Source organism: Grus americana, chromosome 12 (genome assembly GCF_028858705.1).
Source record: "Grus americana isolate bGruAme1 chromosome 12, bGruAme1.mat, whole genome shotgun sequence".
Lineage (NCBI taxonomy): Eukaryota > Metazoa > Chordata > Aves > Gruiformes > Gruidae > Grus > Grus americana.
In genome coordinates this window covers 9,993,889-10,011,532 of record NC_072863.1, presented here as the reverse complement: position 1 = coordinate 10,011,532, position 17,644 = coordinate 9,993,889, and the positions used below count along the sequence as shown (strand labels likewise).

The following is a 17,644-nucleotide window of genomic DNA, read 5'->3' as shown; positions in this document are numbered from 1 at the left end:
GTTTCAGCTAGCTGTGTGTCTGGATTCAACCTTCTCAGGGCCTGGGACCTTCCTGGTGCTGCTCAAGTGGTGTGGTGATGCTGTTGGCATGCAAGACCAACTGTCACTTGTGCAGGGGAGAGATGCCAATGGCTCCACATCTGTGCTCCTGCACCGAACCACTAAGTATATGCTCTGCAGGCCTTGGGGCCAGATTCAAGCTTTAGGTGATAGGGTTGGCTGCTGGACTGAGGATATTGCATTCGAAAGGGTGTAAATCAGTGTAGAAGAAAAGGAGACTGTGTGAAAGGGTCATTAAAAATTAATGAAGCAGTAAGACCTGTTTTTCTTCTGTGGCACTGAGAGGGCTGGTACATACATGGGCTCACTTATGGGGGTGTTCATGGGGCTGGCACCAGCACTTAAGGCTTGCAAGATGCCCCAGGGTTCATCATTTGAGACACTTCTTTCAAATGAACTCATCTTTAAGTGCACTAAAAATACCCAGCGAAGGAGCACTTATTCTGAGGCTTTTTTGCTAAATGTGCTTCTTCCACTCAATGGTGTGTCTCAGCAACACGCACTGGTGTTCAGCAGCTGTAAGTGGCTGTGTCCATGCTCTTCTCTGATTTACCAAAACCTGCCTGCCTCTTATGGGCAGAACTTGCAAAAGGGTCCCTTCAAGCAAAGAATCTCAATGTAGGTATTTGTGTGTCCAAATACATTCAGGACTACTTTCATCTGTATATAACAGGTTTGAATTTGTCCCCAACGTGCGATATATAGAAAACAAAGAACCCCACGTACATTTGCTTTCTCAGTAAGAGAATTGTCTAGTGTAGATCTATGCCATCCTGAAAAACCTAGGTTGTCTTCCTCTGAATAACATTTATTGATATGTACTAGAGACAGAAGATTTTTTTTTGCTGTTAGGTGTAAAATGGCCTTAATCTCTACATGTGGATGTTTGAACAGGAGCAGATGTGAATATACTATTGAGCTGCTGAAAAACCTTTGGCTGCAACACTTTGGTATATGTGCGATTCACAGAAAACAGATCAATTGTGGGACTGTGGAACAGGTTAGCAGATGGCCAGCAGAGTCTCTGACATTATTCTGGGTTGGCAATCCTGCCTGGCATGGATGCTTATGTGGGGGATGAAATGGAGAAATGATGCACTAGCATTGGATGCATGAGTGTGCAGCCATGGCATTGCATGGCTCCTGCCAGCAGTGCTGGTAAAACAGTGGTTTGAGATTGTATTAGTACAAATGACCACATGAACAGGCCTTCCCTGGGTCCTTGTTAAAAAAGTACAAAAGCACAAAGTGATTAGCAATTACTTCTCAGTTTCCCTGTTTTGAGATCAGAAATAACCCTGGCTGTGGCCCTTCGTGTGTCTTGCTCTTGGGCGTTGCTTCTCCACTGGCAGAGCCCCTCATCTTCCTCCCCTGTCTGTTGCTGAGCTGCCACCCTGCAGTCATGGCTTGGCAGGGGGGTGCTGGTGACGTAGGCGCTGTTTCTGTTCCCCGGGTGTATACAACCCTTGGGACCCCTCTCAAGAGTATATATAAAATGTGGCACAGAAGGCTTTTGGCACCAGCAGGGAAGGGAAGGCAAGAGCCTGTAGGTCAGGTATGAATGCTGGGTTTGCACTGCAGCAGGGAAGATCATCAAATTAGATGATCATCAGATATCTGGAAAAATTTCCTAGTGGGCAGTGTAGGGAAGTACTTGAGTAGCTTGAGGAGGTGGTTAAGGTCAGATGAGACATATCTTACAGGCAGAGGTTTAGCTGATCCTGTCTGAGGCAAGAAAATGTATGAGCTGGACCCGCAAGGTGCCTTCCAGCCCTGTTTTCTGTGATTCTGCAAATGCGTCATTTAGTCTGACACAGCATTGCCCATTGCACTCTGATGGCCCAATGGCTCTCAGCCCTTGTGAGCCCCTGCACCATGTTCAACAGCAGAGCATCAGAGAACTGAGCACTACGTGGCATGCTCAGCCTGAGGGGGCTGCTTGGGTCTGAGATGCCTTGTGAGACTACTCCAGGAGGAATTTTCCATGCAAATAACACATCCAAGACTGAGCAGTGTGGTGGCACCATGTCCCTCAGCACAAGGGAAAATACCTGGCCTTGCAGTACTTGTGCAGTGGTGCCAGCTGAGGGGATTATCATTGCATCAGACTGCACAGGGGCTGGCAGTCGCCAGCTCACCTAAAGGGCAGTGTTTGGGACAGCATCTTTCTGATCCTACACCCAGAGAGCATCTGTGCAGGGCAAGAAGAGCACAACATGCCATTCTGGGCTGACAAGGTGCAGCAGCTTGTTTTTGGAAAAACTGCAGGAGCCGTAGACTGGCTGCCACTCTTTGTACTTGGTCACCAGGATAAACAACTCTACTTAGGAGGCAGCTTTTGTCCTCAGAGTGGCTTGCTACCTTGTGAATGGAATAGCTGATTTACTCCCACATAAGCATATGACTTTATTTGCCACAAAGCATCAATAAGCACTAATTAGCCCAGTTCATGTACACTGGCTTTAGTCTGACACCAAGACCCGTTTCCTTTGACCCTTAGAAATCCTGTTCACGTCACTGAGACTTCTGGTCAAGGCATTTGGCGTGCTGCGGCAGCCCCATCGAAATGGAGATTTACTCCAAACTCTACTGTTGTTGCCTGCAATGTGCAGTTAGTAATTCTCCTTGTATCACCCCAGGTTAGAAAGCCTTTTTGCTTGTCTTCATAACTTCTATTGCAATAAAAATATGAATGTTCACTCTCCTCACCACAGTGGAAAAAGAAGTTGTATTGGGTTATTGAGAAATGCTTCATACATGGTTGGGCTGTAATATAAGAAAACTGCTCTTTCTAGGCTGCTTGGATTCAGGACTTTTATCCATCGTTGTCATTCTGGAGAAAAGACCTGTGTGGAAATCGAAATCTGGCTCCAGATGGTTTCCAAACAGTCAAGTCCATGGCTTGGGTCAGGAATGATGTTTGGTTCTTTGCTCTTTTTCTGGTGTCTGTTTTTGTGGACTTTAAGATGTAAATTTTTTTTTTTCTTGGTCATCAACATTGCCAGAAGTAAAATAGCTTTTTGATGAAAATAGCTTTTTATGAAAATAGCTTTTTGATTTGAGGCAAGCATGCTAAGACCAATGATAGGCTGTTGCTTGCACCTAGATTCAATTTTACCTCCCGTGAAATACAGATTTCATAAAATGCTCCATGACTTCTCTAAGCTGTTTCAATTTTCTTATATCAGTTTTGAAAAAATATTTTACCTCCTTCAGCCAGTCAGTTTTCCTGACTTTTTGACCTTTAAATTCAATCAGTTGTATCCAAATTAGTTGGCACAGAACAAAAATACAATACCGGAAAGTTAGCTGCCTTACAGAAGCAATGGGCAAAATTCTGCTTGCAGTACAAATCTGGAGCAAATTTAGTGGCTTTGTGCCAGATCTAAACTGAAAGCAGAAGAGGGCTGTTTATTTAGATACCAAATTATATATAAATGCTGTACAAATTGTGTCCTTGCAGAACATCACTCTTTCTACAGATACAAATATTTACGTGATGAATAGACTGTATAGCAGAGATACTGTGGCACTAAACTTTCAGGCATTTGTACTGGAACAACTATGTAGTATGCTGTTATTTTAAAAGATGCTGCACTTCTAAGCCTTTGCACCTCATTGGTTTTGTATGGCAAATTTGCCATTTTTCTAGATAGTTATAAATGTGACCATAATGTACCTACAAGGCCACAGTAATTAAATATATAATTAATAAAGCATTATGCATGTTAAAGATGTGTTCAAACTGTAAGTGATGAGATGTTAAACTTCAATGCTACTTTCATTAAAGATATTACAAGAAAAAAAATCAGGTATCTACTACTGAAAAACCCTTGGTTACCTATTGGGTGAGGGGGTGTGAATTTTATTGTCCATCTAATTGCTTGGCTGAAGATTCTGAGATTTAAAATCCATTTCCCACCCCAATAGGGATGTTAGATACTGTTTCCTGGCCCAGATCCAAGCTGAAGAGTGAGTTTATGCATACCAATGTGCCACTGCTGCTACAGCTGAATATACTTCTTGATGATTTGTCCTGAAAATATTGTCTAGTATTGCTTTTGCTCTCTGCTCCACTGGCAGGTGATGTGACAGAGTACCTAAGCAATATAGTGAGTGACATTTTGCCAGTCCTTCAGAGCGTCTGCCAAGGAACCCTGTTAAGTGCAGACTGGTGACCTGAGGGTCTCCTAACTCCACCAGGCCATTATGCTACCTTTATGGTCAGCGGGAGCCAAAGTGAACCTGGTGTGTAAAGGTGGGATGCAGCTATGGGCCAGCTGTGAGCCTCCGTGTTGTCCTACAAAACATCAAGATTCTCTGGAAAAGCTCCGTAAGAACTGATGGATAATGTACATTGCAGGGGAAGCCCCTTAAGTGTTATTGAGAGGAAACCTTTGTCATATTTTAAATTAAATTTATTAATTGTCTGTGCAATTTTGAGCTTGAAGACAAAACGGTAACATGGGAAATGGCAGTGTTGTGTGTGCGAGTGTTGTATCAGCAGCTCAGAACTCCTCCAGCTCCATTGATGGACCAGGTACTGCACCCATGTGGGGAAGCCTGCGGGGAACGATGCTTTACCTGCCTTTGTGCTCCTTGAGTTCAGGGCTGGGCTCATGTCTTCTCTCTTGTCGTCAAGGCAAATCTACGGGAGCAGCACAGAATTCCCAGAAATGGAAAGCCAATTCATTTTGCCTTTTTGCCTGCGTGCGGTGTGGGCATTGCGGTGAGGATCCAGTCATTTAAATTGTGGAGACCTGGAGGCCCCACCACGAGGTTTTCAGCCACCCTACTGATTTACAAAGAAGCAAAAAAAATACTAAACTAGGCAAAACAAGGGATGAGATAATAAGTATTTCAGATTTTTCCCTCCAAAGAGTAGTAATTTATTGAACATTTAAAGCTCCTAATTAAGTATATAAAACAATCAGTCCTTTTCCCTCTCTCTCTTTTAATAAGGTTTCTAGAGCAAAGCAAAGGTGTGAAGTCGGTCAGGCTCTCCTCAGAGGATTAAGGCAAATTGTATAAGTTATATTTAATTAAATTAATCTTTCCAGATAGGTCCTAAATCATGTCATCAATCTATTTGATTCCACAGGCATAATCCTTAACATGCAGCTGCCTTGCACAATAAGCCAGGGAGATGCTCGGTTGCATTCAAGGGAAATAAATTTAATTATAAACACATCATAGAGTTGAACATTTCCTGAATTTGGAATTCAATGTCTTGTCAGCCTTCCAGCTGAGAACACCATCAAACTTTTATAAGGAAGCAGACTCTGTCCTGAATTTATATGTACTGGCAAGCACCTTAACCAAGAGAAAGCATAAAAACTATGTTTTCTTTTTTTTACATTTTTAAACTTAAAGCTACTTTCCTCTTCAGTAGAACTATCCACAGTGTTAAATAAAGCCAGGAGTACAGTTATCAGAACTTGTCAGAAAACGGGAAAAATACAAAAATCTACCAGGTCCAGATGCATCACACTCAAAATACTGAGAGCTGCAGAGGGACTGGAGGTGTGGGTGGGTGCAACAAGCCATTCACAGCCCACGTGCACAGCCAGAAATTCAATCTCTTACTGTATTTTAAACCTGGGGGTTCCTTTTGGTCCTGGTTGTTACTCAGCGATTCTACCAAGGACCTTAAATGCGGGGCTGATCTCACTGTGATCACTGTGACCTGGTAAGTTGAGGTACAGTGGGATTAGGAGTCACCCAGTGAGCCGTGACCTCCTGTGCAAAGAGGGACAAGCACCCTGCTAAGGGCAGCATCGGGCCCTCCCGGGGGTGCAGAAGCCAAGCCTTGGGTGTCCACAGGAGGATCAGAGCTCCCTTGGTGACCAGCAGAGTCCTGTTAACACTAATTGAGCACATCATAGGGCATCTGGATTTATTAGAACTTCTGGTTTCCTCTTTTATTTTCTTGTTATTGTAACTCAGAATTGTCTCCTCAGCCATACAGATGCCCTGTTCTTTCTGGATTCCTTTAAGAGGAATGATTGACAGGTTTTTTACTGCATGATTTATTTTTTTTTTTAGCATAACCCCAGGTTTTGGTAAGTATTCCATAATTTATAATGGAATATTATATAAGAGATGTTTTCAAGGAATGTTATGCTTTAGAAATTCTATGAAAAAGGGCAGAAAAAAAATTTTGGAATCCCTGAAACATCCTCTTCCAACATTTGCTCACAATGTTCCAGTTAGGGAGTCAAAATTAGTTTTCATTTTGAAATGTGAGGTTGTTATACTTTAAAGACTTAACAAAATGAAGTGTTTTCTTTGCTCCTCCAGTGTTAAAGTGAGAGCCCAGGAAGTGAGCAGCAAAGATGTGAGAGACAGTGTGGCTCTGAGGTGCTCCAGGAGGCTGAGCAATGGGCTTTAGTGTTCTCAAATGAAATCGTCTGTATTAGTGTATTATATATCATAAATGTATAATGGGGGAGAACTGTTCTGCTGATAGCTTCATTTAGTTAAGAATAAATTTTTAATCTTCACTTTTTGCAGGCTTAATTATTAAAGCCAGTTTCACACTAGTTGGGGTGTTTCACACTAGCTTTGGCCCTTCTTGGGGAGGTAACACATATTTGTTTACGTGGCAGTTTTCCAGCGACCTGCCAGCTCCTACCTACCAATTTAGCTTCTCCATGGTTTGCATTTAGCTTGTTGTTTCTAACATTACAACGATAAATAGGTTTTGTTTATAACCAAACCAAAGCTGTGCTGGTCTCGAGGGCTTGCGGCTGCTTCCATGTTGCCCTTTTTTCAGTGCCTGTGTGGGACGTATTGGTGCAGGTTTGTATTTTCTTTTCCTCAGCTGTTCTGCAGACTGTTTAGTGGTATTTTATCATCCACTGAGACAGAGAAATTCTAGCTGAGGAATAAGAGATCAGACATTTTCCTCCTGCCAGGGAGATGCTCTGAAGCAGATGCTGGGGGAAAGGCAGAAGTTGCTCGGTGGGGCTGGGGGGGCTCAGCCCCGAGTCCCGGGGCAGTGGGGAGACGCTGGGTCACCAGTGGCAGGCTGCCTCCTCCTGCACATGAGTGGAAAGGTGGCAGCTCCCCTACATCGCGTGCAATAACCCCATGGTGCCTGCAGCACAACTCCTGCCACAGCAACAGAGGAAAGCTATGAAACTATGAAAACAAGCAAGCACAGAAGCCCAGGGGCGAATCTGAGGGGAGGAAAAGGCCACGTTTTCTCCGGTGTGTAATACCTGCTACATCACTTTCCCATACGGTCTACCAAACTTTTTCTTTTCATATTATATTATAATTTGGGTTGTGACTGCTTTTTCTAAGTGCCCCTTAAATAGGCAGAGGAAGTGTAGTAAACAGAGAGAGGTAATTATCTGTTCAACCCTCTACTGCAACCTTATGCACAAACTAGAAAATCTGAGTCAGAGGAAAGGAGAGCCTGAGCACTGCTTATTGGCTTTCCTTAATATGTAGTGTTAGGTACACTCATTTCACCTAATATTTTATTAACGGTTTCCCCACGCTTGCCTGGGGTGGTGGCAGGGCAGGTGTAGGAGAGAAGCAACCTGCCTGCATGTGCTGCCCACACCATGGAGGAGAGGCACCTGTGGTCGCTAAGCTGTATCAGGAGCCATTATTTTTAGATGACATCTTCATCTGTGCAGGATTTGCATCCATCTCAGGTAACCCTGAGATACCTGTCAGCAAATTCAGCTGCTTCCAATTTCTAGATTTGTTTTTACATACTTGGTACCTTCCCAGGAAGAGTTAAGCTTTCACTGGTGAAACAGCAATATTCATGATACTTTTTACTAAAGGTTCTAGAAAAAATTTTGTTACTCATATTCTAAGATATTTTTTATTTACAAGAAACTAGATACTAATATTGAAAAATAGGTGCCAAGTATTTTGGTGATGGTTTGAAAGTGTTTTCATAAGCATCTCAATACAATGATCATGAAATCTGAAGAAATATTTTCTACAGCTAATTTTTCTATGGCAATTAATACAGAATATTTTTCCAGATTCTAGGTGATGCCTTCACTGTTATAAGTGCATGAAGCTAAAGATAGCATATATCAAGGTAAAGATGTCACTGTTGCCTGTGATTAACCTCTTAGACTATAATCTCTCTATCTTGAAAACAGCGAGGATGAGCAGGCGGGTCTTGCCAGGGATGGCAAGATACCGTCTGACAGTGCAGAAGCAAATGACTGTGGCTGCTTGGGGAAATGTGTGCTGGGAGATGGCCCAGAAACTGGACACTGACCACTGCTGCAGGCTACCATGTCCCATGGAAGAGCAGGGTAATGGGCTCCTTATGCACCCTACTGTCATTTGTGGAGAGGAAAGCTGATCTATCACGAGGGACTTCAATCTGACTGACGCACAGAGGTCTTAGGCTGTCAGTGCTAAAACATCCTTGAAATATTTCATAATTATAGATGACAATCTCCTAACTCAAAAAGTGTTGCATTTGGCACAGGACAAATCTGTATTTGACCTTCTCCTGATGGGGAGAGAAGAAAGATATGTTTCTAAGAACTGAAAATGAGTGATTTGCCTGGTTACAATTAATTCTGGCTGGACTACGCTGCCAAGGCCATCTTTATTTGCCTTCGTGATGGAGGGAAATTTGGAAAAAGGCAGGTGCTGCAGTGTAGTAGACCAAGTATAATGAGATTCAGTGGAAACTGAAGCTATTTCAAACTGGAAAGAAAAAAAAAAGCAGTACTTTTTCTGGAGTGAGGAAAATTAACTCTGGGAACAATTTGCAGAAGAGTTGTGGTCAAGTCGTTATTACAGGAAATTTTCCCAAACACGACCAGATTTTTCCCTCTGAAATCTATGCTCTGGTTCCCACAGCAATTGGACTCATGGCAGGAATTAATGCAGGGCGGCGCTGCGGCCAGCCAAGGCACTGTGTTGGGAGGGATAATCACAGCGTTCCCCTCCGGCTTGGCAATTTCTGAATCTCTGAAAATATCCATCCAAGTAGGTATTTCACTCTGTTCTCCTTTTCCCTGTTTGCATTTAAAACAATGTATTTAGGCACAGTGATACGGCATGGCAACCGCTTCTTTAGACAGAAATGATGTTAAGGAGAAACAAGCTGTAACAGAAGGGAGAACATTTTTCTGATGCTTCTTTGCACCCATGCAGTCCTTGAGAGAGTCTGTTCCCCTCTCAGTGCTGGGCTGATTTGGGGTGACAGATTTTGATTACAGCATCGTCTTTGTGGGTAGTGGGTGTCTCACACCCCCCATGTTGTGCTGGGTAGGTGTAATCTGGCAGTGCCTGGAGGGAAAATTTGCATCTCCCTCTATTTCTGGGCTGCCTAGAGCCAAGGAAAATCCCTTCAGGCCCCAAGTTTGGTAGCCAGGGTTGTGGCATGTGCCTGGAGCTGGTCCAGTGCCCAGAACGGACAAGCCTGGCTCTAAGGCTTCATTTTCAAAGTAATGTTTCCAAGTTACCTTAGAGAGCTCAGGGGGCAAGCGCAGCTTTCCAGACCCCAGCACTTGCTTGGGGACAATCTTTGGGGTGAGATTTCATCTTTATGTCTTTGGGGAAGTTGGGGGTCAGAGCAGCTAATCAAGATTAAATTAGATCCAGGTGACAAATGTTCCAGCTTTGGTGGCATTGTATTTAGTTGCACCAGCAGAATTTTGACCCTGATTTGGAGGAAAATGGGAGAGTTTTTGCCTTCAAGATTAACTTTGCTTTACTTGGCTAATACACCAAAATTGGACCGTTAGGTATATTGTTATGCGTTTGCTTGTGCTTTAATTATTGTTAACAACCCTGCCCTTTACGTCATGTAAAATTACTGCTCTCCTTGAGTTTCTCTCTGCTCTCTGGGAGACAGCAGCATGCCAATTAGTGTCTCTACTGGTACTTGCTGCTTCAAAAAGGGTGAGATGTCTGTCTTTCAGAGGGCTTCAAAGTACACAGGCAGACCTGATCTTTTCAGTGTGTGTTTAGCAGGAAAATGCTCCACAGAGAAAGCCATGAAGCTGGGGAATGGGCTTTGGTGGAGGTGGAAAAAAAGATAGAAAAAGGGATTTTCAAATGGTATCAGGCATGGACATGCATCTGAGTGGAAGAAGTTGTGACTCAGCTCATTCAAGAGGGGTAATACTTCTAAAATACTGATGTAGCTCTGTGCAGAGGGCAGTTTCTAATGGCTTTAGTGCTGGCTATCTGCTTCATATCCTTAGAGGAGTTAGCAGGGGTGATGGTGCACACATGATGCTACTTCTGGTAGGAAGGTATGAAGACAACATTATTTTACTCTGCAACCTGGCAGGCAGGTTAGTGGTGTGGCTGGGCTCCCACTTGGTTACAGCCACACTCGCGGAGACAGTCACGCAACTGCACGCTGTGTCATCTGCAAGAAAACTGCCCAGCTGGTCTGGATGGGGAGGAGGACGAGTATAAATGTGCCCAAAAGGCTTCCTTCCATGCAGTCAGTCACCGGTAAACACTTAGGTTTTTCAGCAAGGGTGAAGTGCAATTTAATCGCATTCTGCTGCGTTAAATTAACATGACAGATTAGCTCACAGCAATGGATCATTGTGCGTGAAGATGTCTGAAAGCTCGCTGGGAGCAAAGTTCTCTGAAAGTCCTGCAAAAGGCCATCCTTTGACCAGTAAAAGGCTGTCCTTTGACCAGTTTTGAGTGGGGTCCTCTTTGTCCATGACATTTTAGCCTAAAGGCATCACGCGGTTAAATCCTCCTCCTCCTCCATGCTCCATCCTGGTAGTCTCATGACGAAAAAAGAGATGTAAATCAACTCCTACCCCCTCCCAATGTCTAATATGCATATCCCTCTGCTTGATAAGCCCCTGAGTAGTCTGGAAGGACGTGTGTGCAAAGGAAATGATGCTTCTGAGATGTAACTGAGCAGCACTGGTTTTGGGGCAGGGCTTTGCGCTGAGATGATTACCAGTGGTGCAGCAGGGATGGAGAATTAGCTGTGAGGCAGTAGATTTGCCAGCTGATGGAGGCTATAATTAAGCATAGCACCTGTGTGTAGGGGCTGCCAGAAGAGGCTTCCAAAAATACCTTCCAAAAAAGGCTTCCCCACCCACAAGGCAGGAGCTCTCTCCTGTGCTCCCCTTCAGAGTGGGCCTGTCTCTGAGCAGCCCAGGGAGCAGAGAGGGACGGGGGGAGCCCAGGCACCATCACTGGTAACTTGGCACCACCCTGGCATGGGGTGGTGTTGGGGTCCATCCTCCTGGTCTCCTTTTTAGCTCCACCTTAGCAGCCATAGTGAACGAGCAGCTCTGCTTTTATCCCATCGGAAAACAAATGAGTGGAGAGTGCTGCTGTGATTATGGCCTTTCCACTCCTCCACATCTCTGGAAATGGATCTTTGTTAGCATTATTGTCAGTCATAATGAATTCATTTCCATTCCCATCACTAAAACAATTTTGGTGCCTGATAAGTCACATTATTTTCACTTATATTCAGAGCTAATTGATTCCCCATGTTTATTTTCTCAGGACTGAAAAAGCATCACTCAATGCCGAGCAGAAGCTTTCTCCACCCTCAGCCCCGCTCTTCCTCCACCGCAGCATGGTCTCTCCTCTCTTTTCCTGATCACTTAGGGGCAGATGAAGACATTGTGCCTCCATCTTGAGTGCAAGCTCCCTTTCTTCATAGCCCTGAGGGGCTGGCTGGAGGAGACACGGGGACGTGACATCTTTTTTTGTACTGACACCCGGGTCCTCGAAGTGCTGCCAGTCCCAGCTCAAAGCATACAGGAGGAGCAAAAATCCCCCCCCTGTTTGTAGGTGAGCATTAACTAGCCCACAGCAGATGCACAGACGCTTGTGTGCAAGTCTGGGACGAGGAAACCGAAGACAGGTTGGAGATGTTGCCCCCAGGCAGCCAACCTTGCAAATAGTGATTTCTCTTGGCAGGAGAAAGAATGGATTTTGCTCTTGGATATCTGTGTTTAGGAAAATGGTCTGGTTTCCTTATAACTCTTCCTTATGCTTCTAAGTCCTTAAAACCCTTACAAATGTATAGATATAGATATATAGAACAACAACAACAAAAAAGCCTTTTTACTTGTTTTCTATATAAGTAGGATAAGGCTTGAGTTTCTTCTTTCAGCTGAAAGTGTCAGAAAAGCCAATGCCAATGCTACAACCTCTTCAGTGAAAAGGTTGGAATCATATCCGAGGCTTTAATATTTGTCAGAGAATGGTTTCTTATTTTTGTGTCCAAGAATAGGACAGAAATAAAAGGAGGGGCACATTTCTTTTAAAACCTAAGGGACAATATGTTGAATTTTACATTTCTATAGCAACATACACATTGGTAATATGCGCACAAGGACCTGAAAAACAATTATAGCAATCTAATATTAGAGATCAAAAGTAAGGCAAAGCAGGGGAATCAAGCATGTAATTCGCTCATTGTTCATTTATCAGACTCAACATGAATATTTTTGTATCTGAGACTTGGACTCAGGGGAATTACATCATGCAATCATGGAGCCTTTCTTTGAAAAGAGCTTTTTATATTAAAAAAACAAATAACAACAACAGCATTCTTCTAACAGATCACAGCTGAAGCAACGCAGTTTTATTTCCAGCAATAGAAATTGGTTAAGAGAATTAGTGGCTGTCTGAGGCATCAAGCTGTGTGTGATAATGAGATGGGTTATAAATAATGTCATTAATTCACATGTCCTTCTAACACATGCCACTCCAGTTAACATACAAATCCCAAATCCCTCAACACAAAATACACTGACCTCCTCATTAAAGTATCTAATGGCATGAAGCCTGGTTTGCATGTATCTGCTGTCTAGTGCTCCAGATCAGGAATAATTACAGGGTAGCAATTCTGCTTTTGAGCTAAGAGGCAGAACTATTTCTGTCACCAGAAAATAAGATTTTCCTCACGTCTCATGTTGCCTTTTCCAAGTGTTGGGGTGTGTTACGGGGCAGCATGTCTCCCTGTGCCCTGCAAGGAGAGGCTGCCCTGGCACCAGTGCTGGGGCACTCCAGCATCCTCCGAAACCTCTATCTGTCTCGCAACGTCCCTTCACATCTTGCTGCTGGCCCCCTAAAACTAAATATACCTTCTTCATCCCTCTGCTTACTCCACTAGCAGCAACTTTTCTGCCAGGGAAGGGTCACTGCTAACGGCAGCTGGCATTTGTCTCTGTCAAAGGCTCGGCCAGGTTCCCGGGACCACTGAACAGAGGGATTTCCTGTGGCTGGCCCCGTCCCTCACAGGGAGCCCCAGGTTTGTCACTTACTGGAAAAGATACACTCTTTATGGGGAGCAGAGATGGGGTGCTTGCTCTTCCTGGGGTCATACAGAAAGGGCCCAGCACCTCAGTGTGCATCACAGCTAGTGAACAGCTTTATACTGGAAGGAAAGGCAGAACCCACCGTTTTGTCTTCTTTTTTTCACTGTTTTTCAAATAGGCCTCTGGAGAAGTAACTGTACTTCTGGAAAGTGCCTGGAGAGAGCAGTTATCTTCAACACAGTCTGCAGTTTCCAGCAAATGCATCCTGCATCACCTCTCTCAGAGCGCTCCGAGATGTCAGTGCTGCAGACGCGTATACAGCTGGTGCATCAACCGAAGGAAACCACCGCTGCAGCCCACAAACTGGTCTTTTGTTCTCTATCAGCATCACATGCAGCCTGAGTAATACTTGTCCCATTTCCGTATTAAGAGAGAGAATGTGCTGGATGGCCAAACTACCTCTCTGCAGTATTATGGCTTTTGTCGGTGACAGTTTCCATGGTGTTCATGTCCTTTTTCTCAGTCTCAGAGTTATCACAATTTCATTATCACTGAAGATAGTGTTTAAATTGTCCATCTTATTAATAAATTAAACCCTGGTTATTATGGGCTTTTCTAAATAATCTAATAAGGATGCTTCTGCTTTGATGGGGAGAGTTTAACTGTAAAAGCAATATTTATAATGTACTTATAGAAACTGTGATCAACAGGAATGACTTGTTTGGAGAATAAAAGTCCTCTCTGCCCTCCATGGCCAGAGTCCAACCTCCTCTTGATGGGGAAGGAGCTACTGGTTTAAACACCAGAGCCATTGAGCCAGTGGTCATTTCATCAAGGGATTCAGGGAATCTTTGGTTAAAGCTCACCTTTCCCACTCCTGACACCTTCTCCAGCTGATCTGATCCTACTGCAACTGCACTGGGCACAACACTGCCCACAGGACAGGATGCCCTGTGGAGTGGGGATGGTGCATCCCCACTTGCCATCTATGTCATGGAGCTACAGTCTGGTTTTGTTTGGTTGTTTTTTTACCAGTGACATTGCTCATTTTGATGTTGCTGGAGTGGATCTGCGCTGTAGCAGAGCATGGGGCTGCATCAAAGAGGTCATACTGCTCAGCCCTCTCTAATGTAAAATATTCACAAGAGCTAGATCTAAGGTGGAGCAGGAGAGTTGTGCTGTGTGTCCCTCTTGTGTGCTGGCTGCACTGCCATGATTCAAATGTGGCTTGGAAAACCCCATTCGGAATGAACTCTATTTAGCCTGGCTATTGTTCAAAAGAGCTGTTTAAAATTCATGCATGCACATAGGTTAGAGCAATAGGATGATAAACAGTAAGTAGGATGAGTGCTGCCTCCAGCTGATCTATGTTTTGAGGGATTTCATTCCTCATAGTGTCTTCCTGGAGGTTAAGCTATGGAGTCAGAACAACCTGAAGGACCTGCAGGGATTGAGGTTGCTGCTTTCTTTCCAATGACTTTCCTGGCATTGAACTCTCCTCCCAACAGAGACCACAGGCTGTTCCTGCAGCACCAGCGCGGCCACTCTTAAATTCTTCTGCACCAAGGGATCCTTGCTTTAGAGGGCAGTTACTGCAAAGCCTAATCCCACAGTCATCAGACCACTGAAACACACCGGCATTTGCTTGTCTAGAGACAGAAGGGTCAAGCCCATGTTGGAAAATCTCCCAGTCCAGGGTTTGCAAGGGGAGATTCTGCTCTGAGACTGCTTGCCAAGTCCAAATGCCCTGAAATCATGATATCGACTTACAAATCATGAGATTTAGAAAGTAATAAAGCTGATGTTACTTTTTTTTTTTCTTCTAGGATTTAAGTCCTCAGAGTGTATCTATTCAGGCTTTATTCTGAGCCTTTCAGGGAAGCAAAGAAGACACTGAGATCCCCCTGTAATCACCTGCCTCTGGGAGCTACAGCTCCACAGATGGTACCACGTATCAGAATAGTTGGTGAAATCACAGGGGTTCACAGCTGGCTCATCTGTCTGTGGTAGGTAACGTGTTCACTGTAGTGTCAGGGAAGTGTTACTGGTGTCATGCAAGAATATTCTGTATAATACCCAGTGCACATGTTGGAAAAAAGAACCCAGAAATCCACAGCAGAAATGTGGAGAGCCGGGGTCCAGGGAACCTCCAGGACTAGGGAATACTCAGGGCAAATGGAGCAGAGAGGGAGCTGGATTGTGATTTTTGGCTGAGGAACCAAAAGTCAACCCACGTGGCTCCTCCGAAACCAGCCCAAAGCTGCAGCTATGAAACATCTATGGATGCTTCATTATGTAAAATTATTCCTTTTTGAATCTATGCTAAAATGATCTGGTTTTGTAATACATCCTGCTGGCTAGCCAGTGCTGGCTTGCAACGTCTGTGCCAGTGTTTCTGCAACACTGGGATGAAGATGAATCTGTGCATCAGGCTTGGGACTAATGCCAGAAGAACTGATTTAATTCCTGGTCTGGCCTCAGCAGTTACTCCATGGATTAGGTAAGACATTTTGCTTTTCAGTGTTTATAACCTGGTCCTGTGGATAGTGGACTTTGCCTTCATGACGGCTGCGGCCTGCCTTTGTCCTCTGCTATTGCTGCCCTAGCTGCCAGTCCTGGAAGTGGCATAAAACATATATAGCTTTTTCTGGAAGAAATTAAATCTGACTCTTTTATATTGGTAGATGTCACACACCAACTGGCTTATAAATATAACTTTAATGCCTAAAAAAAGGTGATAATCACCTTTATACTTGCTTAATAGCATCATTTTAAAGTGAATTACCGACATCATATATTACCTTCTTCCCCTACAGTAAATGGTCTCTCCCTGCTGTATTTTATTACTTATTGTAAATTCATTCAAGCAGTATATTTTGCTTTCAGCAATGTGCCCTCAGTTACTTTTTCTGTCCAGGATAAATTGAGATAAATTTTGCCTGTGCCTGGGTTTTGCTCATGGCATCCATCTTTGCCCATGAAAAGTTACAGCTGGAGTTGAACAGGACTTGAGAAATGATAGTATCATACTGCAGAAAGTTACAGATCACCAGTCTGCAGTCAAGCTGTGTACAGAGGGCTCATTGAAGCAGCCAGAAGTTTAATAGGAAGTGAAAAACATAAAGAAATGTGATGTATTCTCTAATGTTTATCCTGATAAAGTAATAAGTACATTACAAGAAAATGACACTAGTTATTTACCATGCCATCATAAGATTATACAGTAGCATATTACCACAACCACCAATGTTTGTCACTAGTTACCGTTTTTGCCCTTGGAAGTCTATGGATTTATTGCTAGAGATATAGAAATGTGATTTTTTTTTTTTTTTTTGTGGGGGGTGGGGGGAAGAGGCGATTTCAAATAAAAGAGATCTCCATCCCTTTGCTGACAATTCCACACTCCCAAGGCTTAGCAAATCTCATCACAATGGCCACTGTGTTGTCAAACCCACAATAAAACCCACAATGCTGGCACCAATTGCCTTCCTGCAGAAGTTGCAGAACCCCTGTGAAAACTGCTTGATTGAAGTCTCTGGTTTCACAGCCGTGGGGTAAGATGTGACCCCAAGGTTGGTCGAGCTTTGCAGTGGCTCTGGGGAGACCTGCCTGTGGCAAGGAAATCTCTATCTTTGCATGCTTTTTGGGAAATCCTACCAGGTCCCCCCAGATGCCACACTTCTATGGGTCCATCCAGCCCTTGGTTTGTGCTTCCAGCTCTAGAAGCCCCAGGATAGGAACATGGCGGGGTCCAGTGACCATGCTGGGATGGATGTTGGCAGATACTCCATCACACCTACCCTCGCTGCAAAGCAATGCCTGCTGTGACTTGTCAGAGCAGTAGCTCGAACACAGAGTTCGTATGGATGGAAAAATAATAATTATTCAGGTCCCCCAGGTGATGGGGCTGTCTGCATCCCTGGGTCAGGTCATCGGCACTCAACATCCCAACCGCTTTTCCTGCAGCAGTGGAGAGAGCAAACAGCAGAACTGTTCTCTCCTGCTCCCCTCCTGAATTGTCATCGTTTGCTCCTCACCAGCATCAAGTGTTTTATTTAAAAGTGTTTAAATATGCAAAGCTCATTTTGGATTTGTATTATTAGAATTTTTAAGTGGACAAGTGGCACAATTTTCTCATTACAAGGAAGAAATGTCACATTTTAGCTCAAAGTGAGTTTTCAGTGCGAGGTTACAAAATGCAGGTAATGAAATATGCAGACTTTTAACAATGGTAGTGAAATCCTGGCAGGGCTCCATGTTTTCAGGGAGGCAAACCTCTCTTGTCAGCTCAAATCCACGAGTCAAGGGAAAGGAAACCTTCCGGGAGC

At 44.0% G+C, this 17,644-nt stretch overlaps 1 protein-coding gene across 1 annotated transcript in view; it reads left to right on the top strand.

The window, feature by feature from the left end:
• Nucleotides 1-5,106, top strand: part of LOC129212040 (protein FAM162B-like) — a 55,875-nt gene extending 50,769 nt beyond the window's left edge. The window contains exon 4 of the mRNA XM_054840081.1: nt 5,023-5,106. Coding sequence (XP_054696056.1) covers nt 5,023-5,091 — 69 coding nt within the window. The 3' untranslated portion in view covers nt 5,092-5,106. The remainder of the gene's footprint in view (nt 1-5,022) is intronic.
• Nucleotides 5,107-17,644: the final 12,538 nt, after the last annotated feature.